At 36.1% G+C, this 27,793-nt stretch overlaps 1 protein-coding gene across 1 annotated transcript; it reads right to left on the reverse strand.

The window, feature by feature from the left end:
- Nucleotides 1-9,788: 9,788 nt before the first annotated feature.
- Nucleotides 9,789-27,735, reverse strand: LOC129275766 (beta-lactamase domain-containing protein 2-like). The gene is made up of 8 exons (XM_064109139.1): nucleotides 27,516-27,735; nucleotides 18,675-18,838; nucleotides 17,700-17,836; nucleotides 16,142-16,367; nucleotides 14,787-14,980; nucleotides 13,994-14,080; nucleotides 11,715-11,879; nucleotides 9,789-9,899 (listed from the first exon to the last, which is right to left on the reverse strand). The coding sequence occupies exons 1-8, from the start codon at nucleotides 27,650-27,652 to the stop codon at nucleotides 9,789-9,791; spliced, it is 1,221 nt and encodes a 406-aa protein (XP_063965209.1). The 5' UTR covers nucleotides 27,653-27,735.
- Nucleotides 27,736-27,793: the final 58 nt, after the last annotated feature.

Here is a 27,793-nt window from a genome sequence, read left to right on the forward strand (position 1 = left end):
TTTTACAATTTCAATTTTTTATTTGTGATGTCATATACGAGCAGCTGCCCCATATATCATGTAATATAAAACCATAATTTCAATTTTTTAATGGTTCACGATGACTGATTTTTTTTTCCTTTCAGGAGTGGGTGTATAATAATTCATCTGCTGATATACTGAAGATTCAATGAAAACAAATTTCAATTCTTTGAGAAAATGACATTTCATTGATTAATTTATTACATGGAATATTGGGAAGCTACTTGTCACAATATAAAACGTCACAAATAAAAAAAAAATCTAATAACCTTTTCAATCTTTGATGGGCTTTTCCTCAAACCTTCAACAATATTTTTTTATCATTTTTTTGGCCGGGTGAACTTCTTTAAATTTTTGAGAAACAAGCCCCTGCATCTATATTTTCTACCACTTAACAAGAGCACATCCACATAGATTAAGTACAGGTACAGTCACGATTCTTCCAATTTCTTTACACATCGGTACATAGCTTTCTGTAGTTTCTTAAATCGTGGGTCATCTCCAAAGCCGAATGGGGCAGCATAACGGCTGGTAAACGCGTAACCAAGGCGATGGTGAAGATCGGTGAAGGCAACTTGTCCCCCAGCACCTGGATGGCCGAATATCTTAACCCCGTCCTGGAGGGGGGGGGTGGGAGAGGAGGTCAGGAGAGGGAGGGGGGAGAAAGATGGAGATTGAAGAGGAGAGGTGGACAGAAATAGGAAGTGAGAGGGAAGAGGATAAGAGACAGATAGAGAGGAGAAAGATGGGCGAAACACATGGATTGAGAGAGATCAGGGGAAACAGAACAGGGGAGGGAAGAGAGGACGAAGCAGAGAGAGAGGGGGGGGGGTAGAAAGAGGAGGCAGAGAGTGAGTTGGAGAGTAGGGAGATTGAGGGGAGAATGGAAGGGAGAGAAAACAAGGAGTAAGGAGATGGATGGAGAGAGTGAAGAGTTGAAGAGGGGACAAGATGGAGAAAGATAGAGGGATGAGAGAACAGAGGGAGGGAGGGAAATTGATGGAGAGGAAAATGATGAGGCAAAGAGAGATGGAAGAGAAACACAGTGATGGATGAGTAAAGAAAAGTTGAAGAGGGAGAAAAAGGAGAAGACACAAATTTATTTATTTATTATTTATTTGGCACTTCAAACATATTCAACATTACAAAGCAATATCAAACATTACATAAAATGACATAAAAAATTATACAGGTACGTGCAATATTTGATAGCAGTTTGCCCAGTGCATCAGTTGGTGGTTTTTTACTCCAAATAATTAATAATAGAAATTCTGATTCTTTACTGAAATCAAACAGAGCCAGAAATCGGAAGGATAATAACAATATCAACACAAAACATTTGTTAGGTCCTTAGACATTTCTAAGTGCAATGCTTTCCTAATACAAACACTAGGTATAAAAGTCAAATGGGCCTAGTAGTAATACAAAGGTATAATCTTCACAGTCATAAAAAGAATGAATAAAAGAATAAGAATGAAAGTGGATGTGAAACTCCATTAAACAAACCACAAGTGGGTCGTTGCAGAGAATAATCTGTTGATTGGGTAAAATCTTAATCATGTGACCTTATTCAATGCATGCTCTCTCTATCCAGAAGCTGTTAACAATTCAAGCTCCCCTATGAGTTCTAATGGCAGCACCAGGTACTGACCCAGTTAACAATGATTAGAAAAAGGAAGGTCATTCATCAATTTTAATGGGTCTTTTAATTGAACTGAAAATTGCAACAATACCATGAACCTTCCCTTTGATGACACCTCTGATAATAGACACCATTCTCATTATACTTTCTAAAACTATTTTACTGGAAACCTGTTCAGGAAACCAGCTTGGAAAATCGCTTTGCTAACATTCAGTCAGACCGCAGGTCCCTATGCTAATGAGCAAAAAGACCAGATTCATCCAAATCATCTCGTGGCTGAATCCTCCTCCTTGCAAAATCTTGTGATTCGTGAGATTTTCTTTCTCTAAGAATTTACCTGTTTTAACCTCAAGTTAAATGAAATATTATTGCACCATCAGATAGAGTAAATGTTACTCTTTCATATTGGTCATTTATTTTGTATACAATATTTTGTTAAATAAGTAAATTTCTGGCCTGAAAATGTGCCTCAAAACTGAATTTTCTTCCTCTGTTTTCTTTTGCAAATTGTGCAAAACTTTTTATTTTGAGCCTCAATGATATCTATATCACCATAAAGCTGAACTTCTGTACTTTCTTACAATGCCACTCTTGATATGCGGCACCTTTTAATCGGGTCAAGATCACACTTTTCCCACCAAGGTACAAGACGAGATTTCTGAAATTTTGTACTTGCATGCAATCCAGAGTTCTGATTGGCTGGATAAGGTTCACAGAACAACAGGCGCGGGGTATTTGAGGAGATTACCACATGGGAAGTGTGACCTTCCCATGAACCCAGGCACTGGAACCGTTGGAATTTGCCAATGTGTGGTCTCTTTGACCAATCAGTGTGCAGTATTCTTGTTTTCAAGCTGCTTTATGTACTTGGCAAATGAAAAGTGTGATCTTGACCCGATTAAACCAATTCTTATTTTGAAACCTATATCATTTTAAAGCATACATATTCAGCTTTATCATGATCTGAAAATCATTTGGGCTCAAACAAAAATAAAGTGTAAAAATAGCAGCTTTTGTCAGGTGAAAATAATTATTTTGTAGCATATTTTAGATCAAAATTTTAACCTATATTACAAAATCTTTGAATAAATTCAAACACATGACCTGAAAGAATGATTCTTCTTCTTTTTTACAATGATACCAAATTTATGAAATTCGATGCACAATTAGAGCAGCAATGACCGAATGAAAAGAGGTGTTTTGGTCCGCATCAAGCTCATTAAATATGCAAAACATCTCAAGTCATGAATATCACTTGGATGAAAGAAGCCACTTTCTTGGGACCTGCCGTCTGACTGCATTCCCATTTGATCAGCCAAAAGTGGTTTTCAAAACATGTATGAAACAAAATGATGTGTTCAAAGACACCAAACATTTTTTTTTATATTGGAAAACGACTTCTAGTTTGATATTCTATGAAAAGTTATGATTTAGCACATATACTGACATACTTGGATGTCATGTCATGTTTATCATGATATTTTTGTGGGCCTATGTGTCTATATGTAGATAAAAGTGGGGTGGACCTGCCCCGTTGCATAAGGAGCGAACTAGCCCCCCCCCCCCCCCCGGGGCAGCTACTTTCTTTTCTCTTGTTTTTCAAAAAATGTACAACATATTTTGAAGTATCAAAGGCATATTTCAGTAAGCAAATATCACACCTTTCTAACAAAAATATTGGAACTGCATTCATGAGTGTCTATAAAAAAATACAAGAAATTTGAAAAATGTTTTTACAAAATGGTCTCAAAATGGACGAGTCGCTGTTTTAGTTAGTTAAAAAAATTATACACCACTTAAGAAATAAAAGTATATAAAACATTCATCTATAAAAATCACATCCATGCAAATTTACAACACATTAGTCTAAGCAATGTTTTGAAACGCATTTTTTTGTTTAAAAAATTGGAGTTTTGAAATGCGTTTTAAAATGCGTTTTAAAACTTGTTTTAAAACACACTGTTTAAAATTTGCCAATCCTAGAGCAAACTTATGTCACATCCCCACTTGTTCTTTTATATTTCATTATATGAAATTAGGTTTATTACAATTTATGTTTACTCCAAGAACTAAAAATTGGATTGACAACTGATTTAGTGCATTAGATATTCATTGCTGCCACTTACTTCATTATAAGAGAGACATTTCATTCACACATGTATGAAAAAATAAAACAATTATGATTTCATGTAAAAACATGAGAAATTAAGGGAAACTCCACCTAATGAATATTCATGATGACATGCATAGAACTGTTTTCACAATATATTGCTAAACTTTAAAATTCTATAACTTTTCTATTTGTTTTCAGATTTTGCTCTATGAATTTTACTCTATTAATTTAGCTATAAATATATACCGGTATTCAGCCCGGAGTACCCCTTTAAGTTATTTGTGATGACAGTCTGTTGTGATTCTCCCAAATTTGTGTGGATAACGTAGTGCTATACCCTCCTTTTATTGAACTGACACATATTGAGAAGAATTATAGGGATTTCAAAATTACCGCAAATTACACAGGCACAAATACTTACAGCTGAATGATACGCCTAAACAAAAACAACCGCAAATTGATTAATCATTTACATCATTGTTAATTTTAAGCTAAAAAATGTAATTTTTTAGTAATATTTAGAGTTCAAGTGAAAGGTCTTTTGAGGTTTATTGCAGGATGTCAGCATTGTTTCTTGTAAAATTGGGGTGCAACAGGGTGCAAGTCTACCTCCTGTATTACTTGCAATAATCTGTGTGATACAATTTCTTTTTTCCCCCATGTACATGTACATTTGTTACTTCTGTTTAATTTTGACTTGTTTAATTTGATTAAGCCATTTTGTTGTATCTGTAAACATGTATATTTTAGCCCCTGATCCACTGTATCTAAATCATGTGGATTTTCAATCAATAAACCATTACTATACAATACTATTCTTGATTTTTCGAGCTATACATGCACAAATTTACAATGATTTCAATCACCTAGTAAAATGTGATGTATTAGCGTGGGTTGCACATCATTTTAAACAATTATTGCTAATTAAATGACAATACTTCTTTCCAAACTACCTGATAATCTAGTGAATATTGGATGCAATTAAAGAATAAGTGGCAATGAATGGTAAATATCGGTAGGGCAAGGACCTTTTTTTTCTTCCTGGGGAAATGTAGGGAGAATATATCAAGGATTATTTATTTAAATATGATGGATTGGGTGAAGTTTATAGTTTTGTTTACAGAGTTTTCTTTTTAAGCTGGTACTTTCAAAGGAGATAAGAAGTACTTAAAGCATCATGGCGATAGTAAAGTGATGCATTATTAAGGGTCAACTCCACCCAAACTAAACAGTGATTTGAATTGAGTAAAGAAAAATCAAACGTGCGTCATGCCGAGAGTTTTATCAAAATCGGAATTAGAAATAGTAATACCATATTTTATTCATTTTTACTTGTGTTATTCTGTCTGGGAAAAAGCCCTTTCAGTTATAAAAACTCCATGACCAAGGGACTCTATAAAGTTGCACTAATTCTAAAGTTTTGCGTTTTTTTCGAAACCCATGATAAAAAAATGTATGTTTGATTTTGCCAGCGCCATAATGAGGCTGCGATGAATGCAAGGAAAGCTCCCCAGGGAGTGGAAATTGTGTACTTTTCGTGCAGGATTGAAATGAATCCAATGACCGGGGTAATAATATGCTGTAACACGCTTTGAGCCATTCTGGGAAAAGCGCTTTATAAAAATTGGCTATTATTATTATTTTAGTTGATGATGCCATTCACTCACTTTTTATTAATATACAAATAGTGAATAGACACAAGTATGATTATACAAGATTTCGCACGAGGTGAAAGAAAGATACGCCGAGTCAAAGGGATGGTGCGGGCTGAAAATATTTATATCTTAATAAATGGAGTAAAATTCACAGAGCAAAATGCTGAAAATTTCATCAAATTCGGATTACAAATGAATTTTAAAGTTTATCAATATTTTGTGAAAACAGTTATATGCACATCATCATGAATATTCATTAGGTGGGCTGATGTCACATCCCCACTTTCCTTTTTGTTATGTTATTACATGAAATCATAAATGTTTCATTTTTTCATACATGTGTAAATGATGTGTCTCCATTATGATGAAATAAGTTGCGGCAATAAATAACTAATGCACTTTTTAATCAGTTGTCAATCCAATTGTTTTAGTTCTTGGTAGAAAAATTTTGAATAAACCTAATTTCATATAATAAAATACAAAAGAACAAGTTTTGAAAGCGAATGTATCCAAAGCAAAATAAAACTCAGAAAACTACAACCCACTGGACAATGGGGCGTCCATAGGGAAATGCATGGCGGTGCAGAAATGTGAACGTAACGCGTCTACAGGCGTGCACTAATGCGAATGTAACGCATGAAGAGTTAATCAATGTTGGTCGATGCAATTGCAATCCAACATGTACAGAAAGAAATCAAGACTATTCCTCACTGTTGATACAGGGCCCTTCAGTCGAGCAGTTTCTATTTCTATTTCATATTCATATTATGCCCATAGTAGGCCTCTGTTCAAATCACTCACTATTCTTGACATTTATCAGTTGAATAGATATTGCATCTTGATTTTATTGTTCAAACATAAAATTTTGGTTTTTACCTTGTTTACTTAATAATATGCTTTCATTAAATATGTCAGTACATAACTATAATCCAAGGAACAAAAATAAATATCATTTATGGGCAGTCGAAAAATCCTATCTGCTATTTTCATTCAGTCACAAAGCACCAACAGTTTGGAATGACCTGCCAAGTAATATAACATCAATAAAGAAATATAATGCATTTAAAATAAGTATAAAGGAGCATTTAATCAATCTTCAACTTGTGTAGATTTATTTTCCACCTTTTACCTTTATGTAGGGTTTGTTTGGTTTGTTTTTTTGTTTGTTCCCCTTTATTGTTTGATCTTGTGTTTTATTGTGGGCAAATAAGTTTCTTATATCTTACTTTGTCAATTATATTTTGTCTAATTCCTTTAGGGGAGGTTATCTAGACAAACTCTATTTTGGGGTTTTTATAATTTCCCTATTACCTCTGTTGTTTAAAATGTTAACTTATTGTATACATATATATTTTATGTGGAAGACTTTTGTAATACATGTACATGAATATGGTTTACATTTGCTCAATTATGTATTTTTATGAATTTTTATATTGTGATTTTTAATTGGAAATAAATAAATGAATTGAACTTGAATTGAACTTAACTGAAAGGGCTACCCTGTCAAAACAACAAATGAATGAATAAATAAATAAATACATAATGAATGAATAAATGAATAAATAAATAAATAAATCAATCAATAAATATGAGTTTCCATACTGATTCACATAAAAAATGCCTAACCAGCTACAGACTGGCTAAGATGCAGTTCATGAATATTTTCATATTAAAGTAGAAATGAGTAATAATACAAACAAAGGAGGTTTATCTTTTTGTGTTTCGGGGGGGGGGGGGGAGGATGCAACAAAAGATGCCCCCCCCCCATGAACAAAGGATAATCCTCTGTTCCACCGCCCATGAATACAAATAATTCATTATTCATTCCTTTGAAAATGCGAGGAAAACACCAAGGATATCTTTTTTAATGTTGCAATGGGAGGAAAAAAAACCCTCATTTTACACAGGAAATAAATTAAGATTCCTTTATAGCCATAAAACTGATTACCTCTACTCCCAAAGGCACTTAGCAAAGGCAAAGCAACTGGATATTATCCACTTATGTGAACTATTTGATTGTAATATAATCATAATATAAAGGATATAATATTATTCAAGTAGAGTTTGGAGATATAAAAGGGCAACGAGTGGAGTGCCTTGGGCAGTCTTGCCTGCATTACACAATGGAATACTCTACAGTGTGTAGAAAAAAAAGTTTACACTTTGAAAAAAAACCTACAAAATTAAATATATTTGTAATATCCTGACAATTTTTCCACATTCACTATAAAATACATGTATGTTTACTGGTTATCAAGCTATAAGTGAATGGCAATATGACTTGGCCAAATTTCTGCTTGAGTGAGCACCACTTAATTTTAAAAATTAAAATTAAATTTAGACTGTGTGGAACAGTCTCCCAGAAGATGTAGTTACTGCTTGTTCAGTGATTGCATTTAAGAATAGACTGGATAAGCATTGGGAAAAGATTGCCTATGATTTTGAGTGATTTTCGATTTTCATGAAATTTTTTGCTGTCTACGATACCCCTGCCAACATAAGTAGCGCATCTAATTTTGTCTTAAGGAGAGCAGCAATAGACATTCTACTCTGATCGATGAACAGGCTTAGTCATACAACATCGCTGAAGTAAACTTAACTAAAAATTTCATGAAAATTACTTGCGCAAAAATGGGAAAGAGTGAAAGTGGCCACACATCATGACAAAACTCTTTGCCCAACATTTCTTCAAGCTCCAGTGCCCCTACCCCCCCACCAAGAACATTGTGATATCATGTAGCAGAGGACTGTATGAGATAGGCCTGATTTTTTTTTTCTTTGGGGTCCCTTTTCATAAAGACTAGTTATACTAACAAATTTACCATCAGCCAATCAGATCGAAGGATTTCAGTAGCTGTTAACGGTTATTGCAAATTTGTTATTATAACAAGTTTTATGAAACAGGGCCCATTTTTACCTTGAAGCCATGCTTGGGAAAGTGTGGAGAAAAAAGTATAAAATGAATAACATGTGAACACCTTATATCAAAGGACAAAATGTCTTTAATGCTGGAGGCAGACCTGCCAACCTCTGGGAATGAAAAACTGTATTATGTGATTTAAAAAAATGTATTTAAAAAAAAAACCTGCGCACGCTCATCAGGGCGCTGAAGCTGCATGTAAGCTAAAATGTGCACTGCTCTTTTTGCAGATGAAAAAAAAACATTGAAACAAGTGTATATCTCACCCTGGTTTTAACAAAATGATTTAAAAAAAAAACAAGTTACCTGAAATCGAATTGATCAAATAACCTTATTTGTGTAAGTTTTATGAAATAGAGACATATAGAGATGATTTTTCTCAATAAATTACGATTTTGTAAAAAAAAAAAAAAAAAAAAAAAAAAATGTACTGTCGTATTTTGGTTACAAAAACGTAATAAATACGCCAAAAACGTACTGGTTGGCAGCTCTGTGGGGGTGTCTGAAAGTAACTTTTTGTTTACATTGATTTGTTTCGTTTTATGACCTCATCCTCAATGATATGGTTTACATAGGGATGAAATGTTCATTTTGGTAGAAAAGTTGTTCCAAAAAGCTGCAATGTTTTGTTTTCGGGGACTAAAAAATGGCAAAGAAACTGTAAAAATAGAGCAGAGTGAGCTTGTTTCATTGCATTGTTCCTCCACACAACGTGAAAATCAGCATTTTCACACAAACCAATATCTGCCAGCCTTACAAAAATGACAGTGCTCACTCAGGCATAAAATTCAGTCAATAATTACACAGCCATCTGATAGAATATAACAAAGCTCACTGATATTTATGAAAAAAAATATCTCCATGTAAATTTTTCAATGGCCAGAACTGTTTCGAAGTGTAAACTTTTTATTGATATGCACTGTACTAGCAGGGTTGACGTTGTGATTTCTTTTTCTTTTTTCCCTACATTTAATTATTCCCATGTATTTTATTGTGTTTTTAAACTTCTACTTTATACTGTATTTTATGAAAATGTATCTTTCCTTAAATTACCTTACCTTACATTATCTTACCTTACATTTCCTTCCTCACCTTACATAACCTTACTTTACTCAATTTAACTTATCAAATCTTACCTCGTCTCGTCTCATCTCATCTTATCTTATCATACCTCAGTACAGAGAAATGATAGAATCACAATATAAACCAAAGTATTTGGAGAAAGTTTAATCCAACATAGGTCTATGATTCTGTAATTGAATTCTGTTATTGAATTTTTAAATTTAGCAATATTTTGTAAAAACGGTTGTATGCAGGCCGTCATGAATATGAAATAGGTTGGATGATGATGACATGTCCCCACTTTCGGGCAGGTTTCAAATCCGGTGTAAACGCAAACACCTACCCGAGACCCCTTCTGAGCAAACCTATCTCGGATCACCTCGCGATGTGTTCCAAGACCGGTCTCAGGGCGCCCTGAGGCTGCTTTGGATTCGGTGTAAACTCAAACCTGCCCGAGACTGGTCCAAGACAGATTCGCTTGATGCACTACACATGGAACGATTGTCCAAACAAGAAACCACGCGCTTGGCGCCCTGCCAAACCTACCTCAGACATCTTTGGTAATTCGGTGTAAACGCACAGAAAGCTGTCTCGGGGCGCCATGAGACTCGTTACGATTCCGGTATAATAGGGGGTCAAAATTTAGGTCAACTTTTTGGAAACCAGTCTCGGGGTTCCCCGAGACTGGTCTCGGGTAGGAAATCTGGTGTAACAGGGGCCTTTGTTAAAACATGAAATCCTAATTATTTCATATTTTCAAACATATTTGCATGATATTTCTCCCTTGTAACTAAATAACTTGCAACCATTATTATCTTACATATCAAATTACTAGTTAATCTAAATTTGTTCATGCAAAGGAACATTTAAACAAAAATAGTTTCATATAATAAAATACATGGGAAGAGGGGATATAACATTGTCTGCCTGCTCCTTGCATATTTATAAAGACATGGATAGAACCTTTTCATCGAAATAATGCATATTATACAATGTTAAAACATCACTCTTCCTTGTATGATTTTGATGATATTTTAAATGTTATGTTCGTCTGATATTTCATTATCTATATCGTATCATTGGAGTATTGGGTTATACTTTGTAATTCCGAAGTTTCTTTATTCCGAAGGTTCGTAATTCCAAAACACGTAAATTGCCTATACCTCGATGTTCGTTAATCCGAAAACGTAAAAGGGTTCGTTAATCCGAACATTTGTGGCGTTATTCCGAAGGTTCGATAATCTTTAAACGAAATAAGGTTCGATGTTCCGAAGGTTCGTTAATCCGAAAACGAAATAAGGTTCGTTGTTCCGAAGGTTCGTTAATCCGAAAGCGAAATAAGGTTCGTTGTTCCGAAGGTTCGTTAGTCCAAAATCGAAATAAGGTTCGTTAATCATTTCGTTTTCGGACTAACGAACTTTCAGAATTACGAACCTCATTTCGTTTTCGGATTAACCAACCTTCGGAATTACGAACCTCATTTCGTTTTCGGACTAACGAACCTTCGGAATTACGAACCTTATTTCGTTTTCGGAATAACGAACCTTCGGAATTACGAACCTTCAGAATTACGAACCTTCGGAAATACGAACCTTCGGAATAACCGAACCTTCGGAATAACGAAGCTTCGGAATTACTAATGTATGCGGGAGTATTGCAGTACCCTTTTAATAATTGATATTTACATGTATATAGAGCTTTACAAAAAAGTTTCAAAGCACTGTTATACAAATATAAATAGAAAATTGCATGGAAAGAACTACTAATACATAATAAAATAATACATTATTTACAATCATTTATTCAAATAGAAATATATAATATATCAATAATCAACAGAATGACAAAGAAAAAAAATAGAAACATAACTATCTGTGCTATGTCTGGAAAAAATGTGTCTTAAGCCTATTCTTGAAAGCCAGTGTCAGTGTTGGGTGCATCTTGAATGTGTGCAGGGAGAGAGTTCCAAAGAAGAGGGGCACAAACAGAAAAAAAAAACCTAGTGCCATAGTGGTTGAGGATGCGAGATCCAAGTGCAAGCTGGGGTCTTGTTGAAGATCTGAGATTACATGTTGCCAGTTTGTTCAAGATCGGGGTCCCGTTTCATGTAGTACTTGCAACTGATGTAACTTTGCCATTATGGCAACTACCATGGAAACCTTGATTTTGATTGGCTGCTGAGCCCTGTTACCATGGTAGTTGCCATAATGGCACAGTTACAACAGTTGCAAGTCCTTTGTGAAACGGGACCCTGAATAAAAATTTGAGAACAGAATTTAAGAATGGTGAATCTCCTCTTACCTCTGTGTGATCTATCGCCATGCCATTCTTCCAAGTGATGGGTATCTTGATGACCTTGTCTGTTGTCTCTGGTTCAGAATCTAGAAATGAGTCAACCCTTTCCTTGGAGAGAAGTGCCTTCTTGGTGATTGGATCCGTGCCTCCGACAGCTAGTATCCCCATCAGCTGTAAATCATGAAGAAAAAAAAACCCTACCATAACATACATATTTCAAATACATATCAAAGTCTGACTTAAGCTACGGTAAAGGGTCTATAATATAGTCAGGTTTCATCTAACATGCCAATCTTACAGAAGTGTAGAGGCCGTTAGATCTTCTTCCAATCACCACTTTTCTGTGAAAATCTCACATATTCAAATCTTAGTCTAGTGCCCTCTCTCAACGATGTTTTTTTTCCTTTTAAAAACTGGGTGTTTCTCAAAGATTTAAGTATGACTTAAAGTCACACTTAATTGCCGATGCCTACATGATGTGTAATGCGCAGTCTTATTGAACAATACGCAGTAGCGCGCGTCCTCATGGCACGATCTGACCAATGCGGTCAGGCCTTTTACACCGCACGCAACTAGGCATTTAAGTGTAACTTAAGTCATACTCAAATCTATGTGAAACATCCCCTTGGTCTCTGAGTGCCTAGCTTATTAATTTAGTGATTGGATAGCTGAAAGCTACAAAGAATATATCCTTAAAGTTTCAGCCAATTCCATGCTTTGATTTTAATGTTGACCATATCGTCAAAAAGCAGCTCCTACATGTCTGTCTTGCTTCTGCTATGCAGGCAGGATCAAAATTAAAAAACAGGTAAGAAAAATAGGAGAGTAGGAAGTATTTTCCGATCTTCTGGCTTTGAGTCTAGTAAACAAGTGGAACGCCTCTGGCAGTCTCGCCTGCATTATGCAATGCGATATAGCAGCAGTGCTTCCTTTGAAAATAGCTAATGAATATCATTCACAGAAGAAAACACTAATATGATAATAAAATATTATGCCCATTGACCCAAAATGACCTTTGACCATGATCATGTGACCTAAGACATGTGCAAAACAATCATTCATACTTGATTATCCTTATGTCGATGTTTCATGAGCTAGATCCATAAACTTCCTTAGTTATGACGCCAATACTCCCAACACGGCCAGAGTTCATTGACCTTTAAATTATCTTTGATCTTGGCCATGTTCCTGAAATGCATACAGGGTATTCAGGGATACACTGCTGCTCTTATGTCCAAGTTTCATGAACTAGATCCATAGACTTTTAAAGTTATGATGACAATTCCACAAATACCCCCAGCATTACCAAAGTTTGTTGACCCTAAATGACTTCTTACCTTGGTCATGTGACCCGAAACTCATGCAGGATGTTCAGTGGTACTTGATTACCCTTATGTCCAAGTTTCATGAACTATGTCCATATACTTTCTAAGTTATGATGAAATTTCAAAAACTTAACCTTGGTTAAGATTTCAATGTTGACGCCGCCGCCGTCGGAAAAGCGGCGCCTATAGTCTCGCTCTGCTATGCAGGCGAGACAAAAATGGTTTTAAAACAGCAAAGGGAGCATCAACAAGGATATGGGTAGACAACAATAATTATAATAGGCATTTATGTGGTGCTATCTATCTAGAAATAATTTATTCTGAGGCGCACTTATTACCCCAGCTTTAGCTCGAGCTGCCTTCCAGCGCTTAGTGCTTTCAAGAAACCCTGCCGGGTACCCATTTACCTCCCCTGGGTTAAGTGCAGCACAATATGGGTAAATTTCTTGCTGAAGGAAAACATGCAATGGTTGGGATTCAAACCCACGTCCCCCTGATTCAAAGCTGATCCATAACCACTAGACCAAAATGCCCCCAAAAGTGATAATTCTACCAACACTAATAAATTCCTCATGTTTACTGGCTTCTGCTCTCATGCTTAATCAAGATTCTTCTTAAACTTTTGTAAAACTTTTTGTGGAAGCGTCGTGGTGCAGCGGTTCTCACTCTCGCCTTGCAATAAGAGGGTTGTGTGTTCGTATCCCACCATGGCCTAGCGTCTTTTGGAAAGGCATCAATCCACACTTTGCCGCTCTCCACCCAGGTGTTAAATGGGTTCCCGTTAGGATGCGAAAGCCTATGTAGTATGCTCAGCAATTGAGTCTTGGAACTCTTGTTGGAATGCTCCCCAGGGAGTGGAGAAAGAGCAATACATTGGGTGTGGGCATGCAAGGATCCTATGACCGGGGTAATAATATATCTGTAAAGTGCTTAGAGATGTCATTACGATGAAACCCTTACCTTTGCTAACGCCTCTGCAGTTCCAAAGCCATTTGCTGATGCTATTTCCACTGCACGGTATTCGGGATTGTTTTGTGTTTTGAAAAACTATTGTAAAAGAAAAAAGGAAAGTAAAACTGAAAGATTATTCAATAGCTATCACAGACCAGGCATGAATGATTCTTATAAAAAATCTTAAGAACCCATAATATAATCTAATGATTATAGCCCCAACCCATGACATACATGTAATTATGATCAAGCACTTTGGGGAACAAAGTCTCTAGCTATACAGCCATAGACACTCTTTTTTCACAGGACCAACAGAAAACCTGGCCCCTCTTTCACAAAATGAATTACTGATAACAAAACTACTGCACCATTAAACTGGCTTGTAGTTTGAAACTGATAAACAATATAGCACAGGGTCCAGTTCCTAAGGATGAGGACCAGGCATGTTTTAAACGGGCACTTTTCTCTCTCTAATATAATACCCCTCTTGATTTCTACAGCCATCTTTAATTTTCCAATATTCCCCACTATTCTTAACCAGTTACAAAACAGGCTTCATGTTCTTTGTGCTCTCTGCTATAATGGTCCTGTTCCCAGTATAAAAGACCAGGACCTATCAATCATCCCCTCCCTAGTGGTAGCCCCATCGATTAGTACTCACATCTTTCAATTATTAACGTACCTCGTATATGTTAATTGTGCTTTGTGCTAATGGGTCCTGTCCCCAGAATAAAAGACCAGGATATATTAATCAACTCCTCCCCCGTTCCCCAGTGTTAGCCCCCTATTGGTCAGTACTCACATCTCTCAATTCTCCAGCATTCTGAACAAGTTTTTTTGCATACGTTATGTCCTTCATGGAGCCGGTCGTAGCAGTCCTGTTCTTGGAAGAGTGCCTCACGGACCTGTACGTTACAACGGGACCAGGATCTGCACAGATTAGCTTGGCCGTGCGATGGTTCTCCTCCAGTGGAAGACCAATGAAGAAATCTATACCTGTAAGATTGGACCAGTGTCAAGTTCAAGACTTGAGTCAGAAAACTCAATATTTCACTTTATGTTTTTTTTTAATGCTAGTATTCAATAAATAACAGACATCTAAAGGAGCATTGTGCTAAATGTTTCAGGATTTCCATACAGGTATCAGTTTCATAAAAACTGTACTGAAAGCGATGACAACTGAACGGTCAGAATGGAGACATTCGGCAGAGGCCCTATCGGACCAAAAGCTTCAATCTCTGTACCATCGGTTGTTCCACTGGACTACATTGGCTACAATTGCCTAGTGCATAACTGAACTCCTGGGGAGCGTTTCATGAAAGGACTTGTCGGACGTTTAATCCGACAAGTCCCATTTTATGCGACAGTTACTGTATTAACAGTGCCACTCAGCCAATCAGAATCAAGGAAAAATGTCAGATCTGACAACTTGTCGGACAAATATGTTCATTTCATTTCATTTTTCATTTCGTTTATTTCCATTTTCAACAATTACAGTTTATTTTGTACATTTTAACATATAACATATGTTGATGAAACGCTCCCCAGGATTCCCATAGCATATAGAGAGAGTTGAAGTTCAGAGATAGATTGGGACACTGCAGACTTTCAATAGTTTTCCCAGTATTTTAAAATCAGGAATGAGATAAATGGAAATTTAATTGAAAATAGAATTACAGAAAAAATTCTCTTTGGTGATGGCATGAAAGATTATTGCCAAAAACGGGTAAAATAACATGATTGTGGAAAAAAAGAACATTTTCTGATGAAAACCAAGAACCATACGACCCTCAACATCTAATCTTTTACAAATTCCATTTTCTAAGAAATCATGGGGGAAATGGGCCTTTGCTCATGCAGGGCCTAACCTGTGGAATTCTCTTCCACAGAGTTTTGAAATCCAGACATCAGCGACCACCTTCAGGAGCACCCTGAAAACGTACCTGTACAAGAGTGCTCTTTTTGACAGACATCGACTTATTGTTTTTTTTTTTAAAGTTCTAATATGTATTAAATGTTAGTTTGATTTTTTTGTCTTTCTCTAATGCTCTGAAGCGCCTTGAACATTTTATGGAAAGTGCACTATACAAGTCATAGGTATTATTATCATTATTATAATTAAAATTGAATTGCAGTCTTGACATTGCTACCACTCACCAAAGGGTTTCGCTATCTCCTCATCAAAGTACTTTCCCAGGGTCCTCCCCTGGGGGTCAACTCTCCTCAGCAGCTCGCTGGTCAGGGGGCCTATGGAGACAGCGTGGTACCCATGAGCCGTGCCTGGCTTCCAGGAGGGTGACATGTCCGCAAACAAGGAGCCGAGCTTGGCATGGTCCCGTAACAAGCTATACGTGATGGGCAAGGGTATCACCGGAAGAGCTGCCTGGGTTGAAAGGAACGACAGTCTTGAGGGTTTGCTCAAGTAACAGGCACAATTAAAAGATCAGTTACGTTTGCCATGGATTGCAAATATAAAAGAACGTGCCTGATTGGTTCCTGGGTAGTGTATTTGAACAAATGCGAATGCTACAGTCTATTTGATTGGCTATGCCATCTAGCAATGGGTGATTTGTTGCAAACCAATGTGTTGTCATACAAAGCCCTGAATAGTCAATATCCTACATTATTTATCGGTGTCAGACATCTGAGCTGGTAATTTACAAAACCTTATTGCCCTAGTTTTGTGAATATTGGGAAATGATAGGCATTATTTGCATTTTGTTCTGTCTTTCAGCACTGACTGACTTTACATACAGAGACTACACAAAATATACCTAGATGTATCTCACATCCGGGCTTCGGAGGACACATAGAAAGGGATACGTGTCATATTGATTGGCGCAATGTTGAGGCAATGTTGGATACTACGTATTGACCTTTTATAAGCTTGTTTCTTTGCATTGTGTTTGACTGCATTTGTCTGCATTCTTGCAATCCGCTGCTGAACGCAAGCCCAAAACGCAAAGGGGTGAGCCAGGCTACACATCACTGCATTGGTCAAATCATGCTCAACGGGCACATGCTTTTTGCGTATTAATCAATGAGATTTCAGTCATTGAATATCATGTGCCTTTTGGGACTTAAAGGGATGGTCCAGGCTGGAGATATTCATGTATCAATAAATAGAGTAATATTCACTGAGCAAAAATGCTGAAAATTTGATCAAAATCAGATAACAAATAACAAAGTTATTGAATTTTTAAGATTTGCATTATTCCGGTGAAACAGTTCTAGGCATGTCTTCATGAATATTCATTAGGTGGGCTGACGATGTCATATCCCCACTTGTTCTTTTGTACTTTATTATATGAAATTAGGTTTATTCAGAAATTTTCTACCAAGAACTAAAACAATTGGATTGACAACTGATTAAGTGCATTAGTTATTTATTGCCGCAACTTATTTCATCATAGTGGAGACACATCATTTACACATGTATGAAAAAATGAATCAATTATGATTACATGTAATAACGTAAGAAAAAGGAAAGTGGGGATATGACATTATCGGCTCACCTAAAGAATATTCATGATGATGTGCATATATGTTTTCACAAAATATTGATAAACTTTAAAATTCAATAACTTCGTTATTTGTTGTCCGATTTTGATGAAATTTTCAGCGTTTTGCTCAGTGAATTTTACTCTATTTATTAAGATATATATATTTTCAGCCCGAACCATCCCTTTAACCATGATGGAGGAGTAGACCATACCTTATGTTCCATGAGTTGTTGGACTGTGATGTCATCCTTGCCATGTGCACCAAACTCCGGCCAGTAATCTGCAACAGGTCTTTGATATTCTAACAGCCCTTCATCAACAAGCTTAGCGATGCATATTGCTCCTATAACTGTGAAACAAGGTAATGAATAATTTACCAAACATGATATGACTTGAAAAATAATGCTCCTAAAACTACAGAAATATAGAATATTATTAAATCTTGCTCTTATTGTATTTTTAGAGACTCAGTTGAGTGCCATTTGTCCCTCAAAAGCTATCAAACTGCCATAGACTTGCTAAACAGCTTAATAGCATTACATAACTCTCAAATCAAAAGGATTTAAACTGTCATCGATGGAGCTTTTAAAACAAAAATTGGGTCATGCCCACGTAGCATAAAACTTGCAAATAAAATTTGTCAAAACTCTACCATTTCATTAAATTTCAGACACTAAGCGTACAATGCTCAATAATTGAAATCAAGATATTCTTGTTTAAGTGGAAGTTAACCTATCAAACCCTATGCCCAAGATAGACTTTGGTCCATGGAAAATGCATAAACCAAAATCATATGGTGTCATAGGGTCCACTTTAATATTAGAAGAATTTATATCATTATGATTCTAAGTGTAATGCAATGATGGAGGCTATATAGGCCTTTGCATGGGTCTGTGAATGCAGAACTACATGGGTGAGGTGTTAAAACCTCAAAATTAACAACAACAACACAAAAAAAAATTGGGGGACAGCTATGAAGAGAGCAAGATCTTAGAGTTCTGACATAAGTAGCAATCTTCTTCTGCCTAGAAAGAGTTCTATAAAGTAATTAGGAGACTGACTAAATGAGGGTTGTCACCTTTGCCATATTACCTAAAATACAGGTTTTTTTCCTGAGCTGCCGTCAATTTTATGCTACAACTTTTTAGATACAGGGTTTGAGCACCCCGGTGATAGTAATAAATTACCTTTTGTAGTAGAATATACTAGTGATAAAGTATTTTCCCTCCATAACTGAAGGATATCTGCATCAGCGTAACCACCGTAGAGGTTGACGACTCTCTCTCCGTTATGGTATACCGCAAAGCCAGAGCCGCTCTTTCTCACCTCCGGTCCCTTCTCAAAATTTCTCCTGGCAAGAAAAAAACAAAAAGCGGTTGGTTACTTTGTCCAGGTGTTTCATAAAGCTGTTCGTAAGTTACAAATGGAGCAACTGGGGAGCCTTTCTTAGGTGCTGTTGAATCAACATCAATGGAAATTTGGTGCACCATAACAAAGGGTCAAAAGTCATTTAAAAGTCCCTTGTAACTTACAAACAACTTTATTCAAAACCCACCCGGATTCAAATTAAAGGAAACCAAAACCCAAGAAGAGAAGCAATCTTATTGGAAAGAGTAAAATGAGAGGAACAATTTGAAATAAAGTTTCATCAAAATCGGTTATGAAATAAGCAAGTTATGGACGTTTCAAAGTCTTGTTGTAATTTCTATGGAGATCCTCAAATTGCTAAACGTGCTTCAAAATGGCTGATTTTATGGTCAACTCTCCATTTGTTTTGTACACAAATTTTCAGATTTTCCTCATTATCAAATCGCATCTTGCCTCCTTCTGAGCACATTTGTCATGGGAAAATAAAATTTACACCGCATAAGGTCAGGAGATAATGTAAAATATGCAAAATAAAGGGGAAAATCTGAAAATAAGATTGCTTCACTTCTTGGGTTTTGGTTTTCTTTAAAATTACTGTTCCAGCTTATTAAAGGACAAGTCCACCCCAACAAAAACTTGATTCGAATAAAAAGAGAAAAATTTAACAAGCATAACACTGAAAATTTCATCAAAATCGGATGTAAAATAAGAAAGTTATGACATTTTAAAGTTTCGCTTCATTTCGAAAAAGAGTTATATGCTCATCCCGGTCGGTATGCAAATGAGGGAACTGATGACATCACTCACTCACTATTTCTTTTGTATTTTATTATATGAATTATAAATATTTTGATTTTCTCGTCATTGTCATGTGAAATGAAGTTTCATTCCTCCCTGAATACGTGGAATTCCATTATTTTAACATTTTGTGGTTCAGGCAAGGAGGTCCTAATCGTCAAATTCGTAAAAATTGAAATATTGTATAATTCAAACAATAAAAAACAAAAGAAATAGTGAGTGACATCATCGACTCTCTAATTTGGATGTAACTGGCTCGTTCATATAACCATTTTGTTAAAAATAAGCGAAACTATGAAATGTCATAACTTTCTTATTTTACATCCGATTTTGATGAAATTTTCAGTATTATTCTTGTTGGATTTTTCTCTTTTAATTCAAATCAACTTATTGTTGGGGTGGACTTGTCCTTTAATCATTTTTGAACACTTTTATTAGGTCCAACATATATCACCTGAACTATACAGAGGAAGTACTGACTTGCCATTGGATCTAATGTAATCGAGTCTTTGTGAGGATTATTAGACCCTTGAACCATATCACACTGGGTTTTTGAGCTAAGCTATGCCGGAGCAGGGCGGGTAGATTTAACCCCTTTGAGATCTTGGTACATCTCACATTTTTTGTAAGTCATGATCAGAGGAGTATACACTGTTAATGGAAAGGAGAGCAGAAGGGGGGGGGGGTGTGAGAGGAAGTGAGGGGGACTGAGGGGGGGGGGGAGGATGAATTTTTGTGCTGGGACATGCAATCCAATCTGTAATGTCTTCTTTCTTTTCATTTTTTTAAATTTCGTTTTCTTAATCTTTATTTCACTGAAAGGAAAGTAAGAAAGGACCAGTCTTATTCATTGAAGCGAGTTTAAGTCTATCTCTATTCTATATACAGCGCGTCCCCAAAAAATTTCCCTCTGACTTAGGACTGGATTCATTCTAAAATGTGGTAGGATTCTCAAATAAATGTTTATGAGTAGAAAGCTCATTTCATGATCTAACTTCTATGAAAATTTCATTGGTCACGCTTCAGCAGTTTTGAATACACACTCTGTTAGGTAACAGTGGTGCATTTTAGCGTATTCCAAGTTTGCAGCATTGATGTATTTCTTCATTGTCTATGGCGTGTTAACCCCCTTTTTTACATCCAGGATCTGAGCAGGGAAATTTCCCTAATTATATCCAGGCTCATCAAAACATAAACTTGAGCATGTTCAGAAGGACAAGAAACATAAAAAAATTAAGTTTGTTTGATGATTGATAAGGGGAATCAGTGCACCAACTTGAAAGAAAATGTGAATGATGGATGAGTAAAATAAGCTGAAAAAAGGTGGAATCCACAAGTTAATCACCCTTTGCGAAAAGGAACTTTACCCCCCAAAAAATTGACTTTTTTTCTTTTAAAAAGTTACACTGAATTATTAAACTTGAAATCAGTAGCTTATTAAGTAAAATAAAGTAATGAAAACATAAATACAGTATTGTTGGAATTATGCATGAAACAGACATGACCCGTTGTCTCAATCATTGTGCATCTCCCGTTATCAAACATGAAATAAACTGCCAAATACTGTTTTTGCCCTTCTGAACATGCTCAAGGTTGTGATTTGATGAGCCTGGTTAGATCATGGAGATTTCCCTGGTCAGATCAGGGAATTCCTTGGTCAGAACAAGGAGATAGAGGTGATATCTTGTTGGTCAGAATGGTAAAAGAGGGTTGATACGCGAGAAAGTGCAGAACACAAAGCAGTACTGCATTCATGCATACTTGGAATGGGCTGAAAAGCACCTCTGTTACATAATAGGCTGTGTATTCAAAACCACTGAAGCGAGACCAATGAAATTTTTAAAGAAGTTAGAACATGAGATGGGCTTCCAAATCCCATACATTTCATTAAGAATAATTTTCATTTTTGAAGTAATTTAGCCATATCAGAGGGACATTTTTTTTGGGACGCGCTGTATAATGTATCTTTCATAAATTCTTTTATCTTTGATTTTACTGGTACCTTGATAATTACAAAATTATTTGTCAGTTTATGATTGTTATGATTGTATGGTTAGGTGCCCCAGGTCTGTGCAATGCCCCTAATCTGCGCATATGCGTATCTGGGTGATTCTAATAAAAGAACACAAGCAACGACCACAAACTTTACACCTGCTAATTAATACATAGACATATGTAGATATTCATTCTAAAAAATCTGACTCAAAATGGTGGAAAAATAATGCATTTCAGGGATTTCATGCTAAAAATGCAGCCTTTATAATCAAAATCCCTGAATCGTGTGTAAAGTTTATGGGTTCATAGACATGGGGCACCATTTTTTAAAATTTGATCTGAAAATGACTGGGCAAGGTTTTTCCAAGAAAATCATATATTTCTCCAACATTTTATGAGATATCTGGCACACTTACTCATAGCTAGAATATAAGGAACATTTTCATTTGCTTTTTGATGGAATAAAGAGAGAAATTCATGTTTAATGTTAGACCCAAGTTAAATTTTATGGTGCGCAGAAATGCATGGCCCCCCCCCCTTCATAATTACTTCAATCCATGTTTGTAAATAATGATGTCACTGGAAGAATGTTACAAAAAATATATAAAACTTAAACTTAGGCCCAGAAGATCTAACTGTATTTAATCTAGATCTACATGTACTCATGTAGATTAGAAAAAAAATATTTCTTTTTTAAATAATTCAAGTTCAAGTTAAAGTTTATTCAAACCAATCAAAACAAGAGACATATTACACAGTGTCACATGGGCGGACTCCAAATAAAATTCAAGTAAAACTCAATGTGTACCAAATCACAATTTACAATTTATTTCAGTATACAAAACTCCAATATCAAAACATCTCTCTTCGAAGTTCAATATTGTCCAACGTATGAAGTTTAAAAGGGAAATAAAACTGTAACACCTCTAAATGATAAAGTATTCTGAAAAGTACTCTAATTCACAAGTTTACAATTAAAGGATCCTGCATTGATCCAAGCTATAACATTCAACTCTCGATCTGTCTCTAACTCCAATATAACTGAAGAGATCCTGCACTGATCTAATCACCAACTTCAACGTTCAGTGTATTACATTTTCACCTGCAAAATTACCTCAAAAAATATCAAACAAACCTTTAACTTTGTTTCATTTTTGTTTTCGCAATAACGACTACCAAAAATTCCTATGAGAGGATCCTGCATTAATCCACCTTCATAGAATTCCATTCTCACCAATTTGTATCTCTTATCACAACATTTTTGTGATTACATTTCAAAATCCTTCTAACTCCCGAACTTGAGCTTAAAAAAATTATGCACCTAAATTCTAGCTCAAAACTCTGTTAATCGACATCTTATCTTACATGGATTCAAATTCGAATAAACTCTTCTCACTATCAAACTGTTCATGTTCGGTCATCTTCATAATCAATGTCTATTTTCTGAAATGTCAATTTGCAAGACTTCCTGGTATTTAGAAAGCTAGTTTCAAATTTAACGAAACGTCTCCTGCTTTCTCTCTCACTGCTATTTACAACTTATCTGTCAGGTGACATGTTGACCGAAAACCTTCAGAGTCAGCACTTTATAATGTTCAGCTTAAAACAGTTCACCAGTCTTCAAAGCGACCCGGTCTTGGGAAATGCGGTCCCGATCCTGGAAATTATCTGGTCTTGGAATATATCCCGATCTTAGAACCATCAAAAATTAAAGACAAAACCAAGAATCTCTCTACGATATATCCTAACAGTAACATCAACTGGAGGTTATTTTCATGTCATACTATAATTAATAAAAACTTGTTTGAACATTTACTCTGAGGGTTAAATCACATTCAAGAATATTATTTTATAAAGTATGAATTCACTGTCACATAAACTTGTAGAATAACATCTACATTTCAAATCATCTCTGAAGTCTTTCAATCTTTTTGTTTTTATAAAAGAATTAAGAAGAAATCACAGATTAACTTACCGATGGCTTCTTCAATACAGGCATAAAAATAACAGCATAAATTCAGCTAAATCTGACCTCATACAGGTAAATTCCAGCCAATATCAAACAAGAAAGGCTGCTTTTCTGTTTAAAGTTGAAATTCAAAAATTATCAAGATGGCAGCTAAAATGGCGACTGCCCCAAAATTGCATTAGGTGTGTGTTACACAAAGTCTCCAAGATGCAATGCCAGAAAAACTAGTGGAAAGCTACTGGGGTCTCCTCCCAATTTTACAATTTCCCCAAAAGTATCTTAAGCAGCTGTTAAAAAGAAAAGGCTCACTGAGCTCACTAAAAGGGACCTATACAAGTCTACCACCCTGGACACAACACACAATAGATATACAAATTATCTCAATTCAATTCTAGCAAAAAGAATCTCACACACACTTCTTTCATCTCCTACTCACTCTTGCATAATATCTACTCCTTGTCTATTAGCAACCTGGCTGAGGAGTGAAACTTAGATAAAATAAGCAAGCTTTGCTGAGGAAAATAAATAAAATAAAATAAATGCATTTTCAATGTGACACACAGTTTAACAAACATGAGAATATACATGTATGATAGGTTAATTACTTAATACAGCAGGGCAAAATACAATTGAACCATATAATTATTAAGAGCTAAAATCAATCTGGTCGAACAAAGAAATGACGTACCCAAGTCAAGGGGTAGCATGGTGGGACTTTACATGAACAAGTGCAAAATAATAAAATAACACTTCTAACGTTAGTCTAGAGCACTCCAAGTACCAATGAGGTCCAAACATTAACATGTATGGACCTCATAGGCGACATTACCCAAATTATGGGTTGGACAATGCTGTTCTGATTTCCAACCCAAGACTTTGGTAAATGTACGCATTAATACAAGTTGCAGTGTTAAGATATAACTTTTATTTGGTCGCATTTAATTTAGTAAGTTCTAAAAATAGTTGAAATTAAAATGGATTATTGCATTTCTGCCCGTTCCCCCTTTTGAGATTTATAGTAAACATTTTGGAATTCAATATGTTTTTAATACTAGTTATGTGCCCCCCCCCCCTCATGAGAATCACGTACAGCATTATTTGTAATGGGGATATTTCGTTCATATTCTTTTCTCTTTTTGGCCTTTTTTTTTGCTTGTCAAATTCAAAATTTTACTGGGAACAAATTAACAATATGACTTTCTATACATCACTTTTAGGGACAAACTTTTTTATGGGGGTGGGGGTTGGGGGCTTGCCAAATATAATCAATGGTGGAAAAAATGACCTTCTTTTTAGTGACAACTTTATAAAAAAATTGTCAAATTTTACGCGAGACAAAATGACCTTCGATCACTATTAGTTAAACACCATTTTCCGTTTTTTTTTTTGGGGGGGGGGCTTGCCATATTTTACGTGGGACAAAATTGCCTTCATTTTTTTAGTGACAATCTTTTTTTTCATTTGTCAAATTTTACGCGAGACAAAATTACCTTCGATCATTGCTATGGTTAAAACCTTTTTTTTTTTTTTTTTTTTTTTTGGGGGGGGGGGGGGGCTTGCCGAATATTACGCGGACAAAATGACTTTCATTTTGAGTGACCATTTTTTTTAACTTGTCAAACTTTACGCGAGACAATATAATGACCGGTTGTTTTTTTTTAGTAAGAACCTTTTTTGGGAGTTGTCAAATTTTACTTGAGAAAATTCACCCTGCCCCCCCCCCTACTTAATTTGGAAAATCTTGGATGCGCCTCTATATAGTTTGAATCATAATGAAGATTAAGATCATGCGTATATATAGCTTACATCCACGGCAGAGGCGTAAACCGCCGGGGGCATGCAGGCTGGCCCTTGATCCCCGGTCCAGTGGATTTCACACAAAAAAATGGGATAAGAGAAAAGGAATGAAGGAAGGAAAAGAAAGAAAGAAAGACAGAAAGAAAGAAAGAAAGAAAGAAAGACAGAAAGAGAAAGGGAAGAGAAATAAAAGGCCATAAAAAAGCAAAGAAAAATGCATGCAAGAATAATTCCGAATAATATGTCAAAATCTATTGCAAAATTGATATTTGTAATAAAAGTGACAAAGGTTTTGCTCGCTCGCCTCTTCATCTGGTAGGCGTGTAGCTAGGGGCGGTGCCCCCCGAAAAGGTCCCTCCCCCCAAAAAAAAATAAGGAGGGAAAAGAGAAAATAAAAAGCGAAATGAGAAAAGGGGGGTGTATATAACTTAGTTTATAATTGTTTTTCCTTTTTTTGGGGGGAAGGGGTCAAAACATTAACATTATGTTTTTCTATAAATAGGTCTAATTGCTAAATATCCAGAGTTATCGAGACCCACCTGCTGATATTGCACTGGGGGTACACGATGGAAGGGTTAGGCCCAGGGGCCCCCGAAAGTTCTACAACCAAGATAAAAAAGAAATGAAGGGAATTAATGAAAAGAAAAGGAAAAGTGTAAGTTAAGATATCTATCTCAAATTTAGATTTGCACAAAGTTTTTTTCTCGCTTGCTTCACTCACTTGGAACATGTTAAGCAACTTTATTCCAACGCGCCATGTATGCCTACATTGGCCCTCTTTCTTTCTTTTATTTAATTTTTTTTACTCATCACGCTACTGCCACACACGGGTTTGCCCTAATGATCGTGGACAATCATAAAAAATATCATTTTCATACCATGTGACTGGGAAATTTTTGGCTCCACCCCCCCCCCCTTTCGATCCCTGTATCGATTTTGACTTGATAGGGGCCTATACCTGATGTAATTTGCTTCATTCAATATAAAATCATAACGGATAGAACGCCTTGAATACAGGCCAAACAGCCTTACGACATTGCCGTGTCACGTGACAACCAGTATTAAACGAGAATGTGCACAACCCTATGGCGACAAGATCAGCCGCAAAAGTTGAGCAAGTTCTGGACAAAAAGGCTTCAATACCCCAAGAAAAGACCAGGCGAGTATGATGGGGTGTCCAAACTTCGCGGACTTTTCAAAAATATTCATCAGGCTTAAATTTGTTCACAAAATATTCATAATTTATACAAAACCAATTCAAGAAATAGTTACCACATTGACGGCAAGATCCTAAACTATAAATTCGTGGACGAAAATGTAAAGTAGGTCAAGGGATTTCGCCGGTATCGCGATCTCAAAATTCTATTCCGATTGGCGAATGCGCGCTATGCTAGAAAACCGTTCTGAAAAAGTGTGACCTAACTTCGCGGACCACAGTTTTGTGGAGATTTAAACAAAAACTCAAGCTCAAAAAGTGACATATTTACATCAGATTGACGGCAAAATGCTATAGAATCGGTTAGTACCACATTTAACTCACATTTTTGATGATTTCTGCTTGCAAAATGGTGATATCGTAATGCTTGTTGAGAATATCAGATTTCTTCAAAACGGGCGCTAACGGTGACAAATTTGCCGATCTTTTGTCAATATTTTCATGAATACTGAACTCATCTTAAAGAAACTTACACCAAAGGGTAATTTTAGGTTGCTTTTCATGTTGATGATGTCAGATTTTAAGGATATTGGCTAGTTTTTGAGATAATGACCGTCCGCGAAGTATGGACACGCGCGAAGTTTGGACTCACTGCCATACTATAGTATTTATACATTTTTTTCCATTAGTAATATCTAGAGTCTAATTTAAAAATAGATTTCGTCATGGAGCTCCATGGTAAGATCTAGTAATTTAAGTCCCAACATTTAATTCGCGTGCACTCACTTTTTTAACACAGGAATTAATAGCCATGGTGCCTAGAGTGGTCTAGAGTCACTCACACTGAAGACTAGGGGCCGGGGAGGTAATAAAATTGCATCATATTATGGAATGTGTGGGACTAAAGTTAGGTTCCTGGGATGGGACTGGTTTGAGATCACTCACCTAAATTCATCCTCTACCTCTTCAAAGCCTGGTTTGACGTATCCACCAACATGAACTGGTAATTTCCACTGTCGAAGTTTAGGTAAATGCCTCACTATCAGAGCTGTGGAGGCGATCAAGGCAAGGTTTTCAAGCATTTTAGGAAGAAGATTTCGTCAAGACGAAGTGGAGTCCGGTGGAGTCTCGTCTCTCTCGCGTATGCCGCATGCCGGTACGGTGCAAGGGAAATCCCCGCAAAGTGGAGTATCCAGCTCGTTGTAAAAAAGTAATGTCGTCAA

The sequence above is a fragment of the Lytechinus pictus genome, chromosome 14 (assembly GCF_037042905.1).
Source record: "Lytechinus pictus isolate F3 Inbred chromosome 14, Lp3.0, whole genome shotgun sequence".
Taxonomy (NCBI): domain Eukaryota; kingdom Metazoa; phylum Echinodermata; class Echinoidea; order Temnopleuroida; family Toxopneustidae; genus Lytechinus; species Lytechinus pictus.